This window comes from Hydra vulgaris, chromosome 15 (assembly GCF_038396675.1).
Source record: "Hydra vulgaris chromosome 15, alternate assembly HydraT2T_AEP".
NCBI classification, from domain to species: Eukaryota; Metazoa; Cnidaria; class Hydrozoa; order Anthoathecata; family Hydridae; genus Hydra; species Hydra vulgaris.
Window position 1 is genome coordinate 6,165,665 of NC_088934.1, and position 2,255 is coordinate 6,167,919.

A 2,255-nucleotide genomic window follows, 5' to 3' on the forward strand; every position below is an offset into this window, starting at 1 on the left:
TATTATTCTTAAAGCACTCAAGTAAATATAAAATAATACAAAGGTTAAATTATAAATAACGAAGAAGAAAAATTTTTATGCTTGTATATATTATTTAAAGCCTTGAATGCTCGAAAAGCCACATTTTATCTTTACATGTTTAACATATAATGAATACGGAGGGCAAAACAAAATTCAGTAGAGGGTTTTATAACTTTACAATTATATACAAGTTTTCTTTAGATGTAAAAGTACCTGATGCAAAGAAGCAAAATAATCATGAATAATCAAGCAAAAAATTTAAGTACCAAACAACAATCAAGTCATAAATAAGTTTTTTTTTATTCTTATTATTTTTAATAAAAGTGTGAATGAATAAATGAATGAATGTTAGTTATAACCAATTAATCTGTTTAAGGACTTGGATATATAAATTTAAACTCACAAAATACAGAAATTTAAAGGAACACTTTTGAATTAATTAATGAGTAATGTTTAACATCGAACGTATTATTTGAAAAGAAACAAAATTAAAATACAAATATTATACATTTAAATTATTTACAACAATAAAGTATATAACTTTACCAGATCAGGCTTTTATTGAAGACTTTTTATTTTAAATAAATACATCAACTTGATAAAAATTTAAAGTTTTAAAAAAGCGTAAAATAGCCAGTGCAACCAGGTATAGCCAGATACAAACAGGTATAGCCAGATACAAGAACGTACAATCAGATCATAAGTAGTGAAAACTATGTTACCAACATTTTTAAATGTAACTTAATTATATGCTTTCATTGGAAATGTTAAAAATCAGAATAAATCTGCACAAATTTTTAAAAATGGCAGCAAACATGTGTCAAAAATCTTAAAGTAGTTAACGATGAGACGAAGTTGGACGAAAATAAGGGTTTCCGTTTTTTATATGGTCAGTATTACTGCCTTTACTTATCAAAAAAGCCGCGCAGTCGAAATGACCACCAAGAACAGCATAATCTAGACTAGTGTAACCTTCGTTATCAGCTTTTGAAATATCAGCTCCATTTTCAACTAGTATTTGCATACAAGCTAAGTTTCCATCAATGGCTGCTTCATGTAAAGCAGTTATTCCTTTTGGACTGGTTTCATTAATGTCAACTGTCTTTGAGTTTATTAACTCGAGCAATTTTTTCTGATCAAAGTTTCGCACAATTCGGCGTACAATAGGTTTTCCATTTTCGTCTTCGTCTTCGTTACTTAAGTTCTTTCTCTTTGCTTTATAGAACCATTGTAAACCGTACTTTTTATGACGAGAGGTATCGCTTTCATTACCAGGTTGATCTGTTTGATCATCTCTAGATAAATATTTTGAAGAATCTCTAAAGCTTCGACTCATTTTTTTTATTTAGTATTTTATTTTTTTTACTTTAATTTTTTAGTTTTACAGCCGATGTTTTTAAACAAAATTGATCTTAACTGTTTGTTTTGATGACTTGATCTCAAGTTACCAATAAAATTAACTTTACAACAAAACAAAATAGATTGAGCACTAAGTGTCATTTATACTATACTTTATCTTTGCACAAACATAACTAGACTCAATAGCAAAAACAAAGCTAAAAAAATAGGGGGACAAATTAAACGTGGGTTTAATATCATTCAAGTTAACTTTTTGTTTGTTAATTAACTAATAGTAATAAAAATTTTAATACGAAAAACAAATTTAAGTAAAAAAGAAATTTATAACTGTGATTTTAATTATTTTGTTTTAGTTTTTTTATTGTTTATAAACTTATCAAAAAAAACATCAAAAAAGAAAAAATGTCTTATTTAGAAAAAACAACACCCCCAAAAAATGTTGTTTTAAAACAAACGTTACTTCATATTTTACTTAAAGTTACGACAAAAAATACATTAAAAAAAAGTTAACGTAAAACAAAATGACGTTTCATAAAAAATAAACTGTTAGTAGTAATAAGAAATAATCAAAAAAGTAAAACCGGATATTCGGTGCGGTTTGTTTTAATCGGATGCAGATTTTAACAAACTGAACCGGAAAATCGGTTTTGGGTTATCCAAACTTTCAACTATGGGTGAGCTTTTTGCTCACCCATAGTTGAAACCATAGTTAACCACCATAGTCACTCATAGTTAGCAAAACCATAGTCACTCTAGTCTCCAAATTTGTTGACTAGTTTTTGAATAAAATTTTCCTAGGGAGGTTTAGACATCTCTCTACGCCCCCTCTCTCGGGACGGTCCTGTTACTACAATAGAAGCATTGCTTAGCAAAGA

The 2,255-nt window shown here is 27.8% G+C and overlaps 1 protein-coding gene across 1 annotated transcript; it reads right to left on the minus strand.

The window, feature by feature from the left end:
- Window positions 1–473: 473 nt before the first annotated feature.
- Window positions 474–1,490, minus strand: LOC136091370 (notch-regulated ankyrin repeat-containing protein-like). The gene has a single exon (XM_065818844.1). The coding sequence runs from the start codon at window positions 1,355–1,357 to the stop codon at window positions 860–862; it is 498 nt and encodes a 165-aa protein (XP_065674916.1). The 5' UTR covers window positions 1,358–1,490; the 3' UTR covers window positions 474–859.
- Between the last annotated feature and the right edge of the window lie 765 nt (window positions 1,491–2,255).

Excerpts from the sequence above, each read along its gene's own strand:
- LOC136091370 (XM_065818844.1), bottom strand. The coding sequence starts at position 1,357 with ATGAGTCGAAGCTTTAGAGATTCTTCAAAATATTTATCTAGAGATGAT.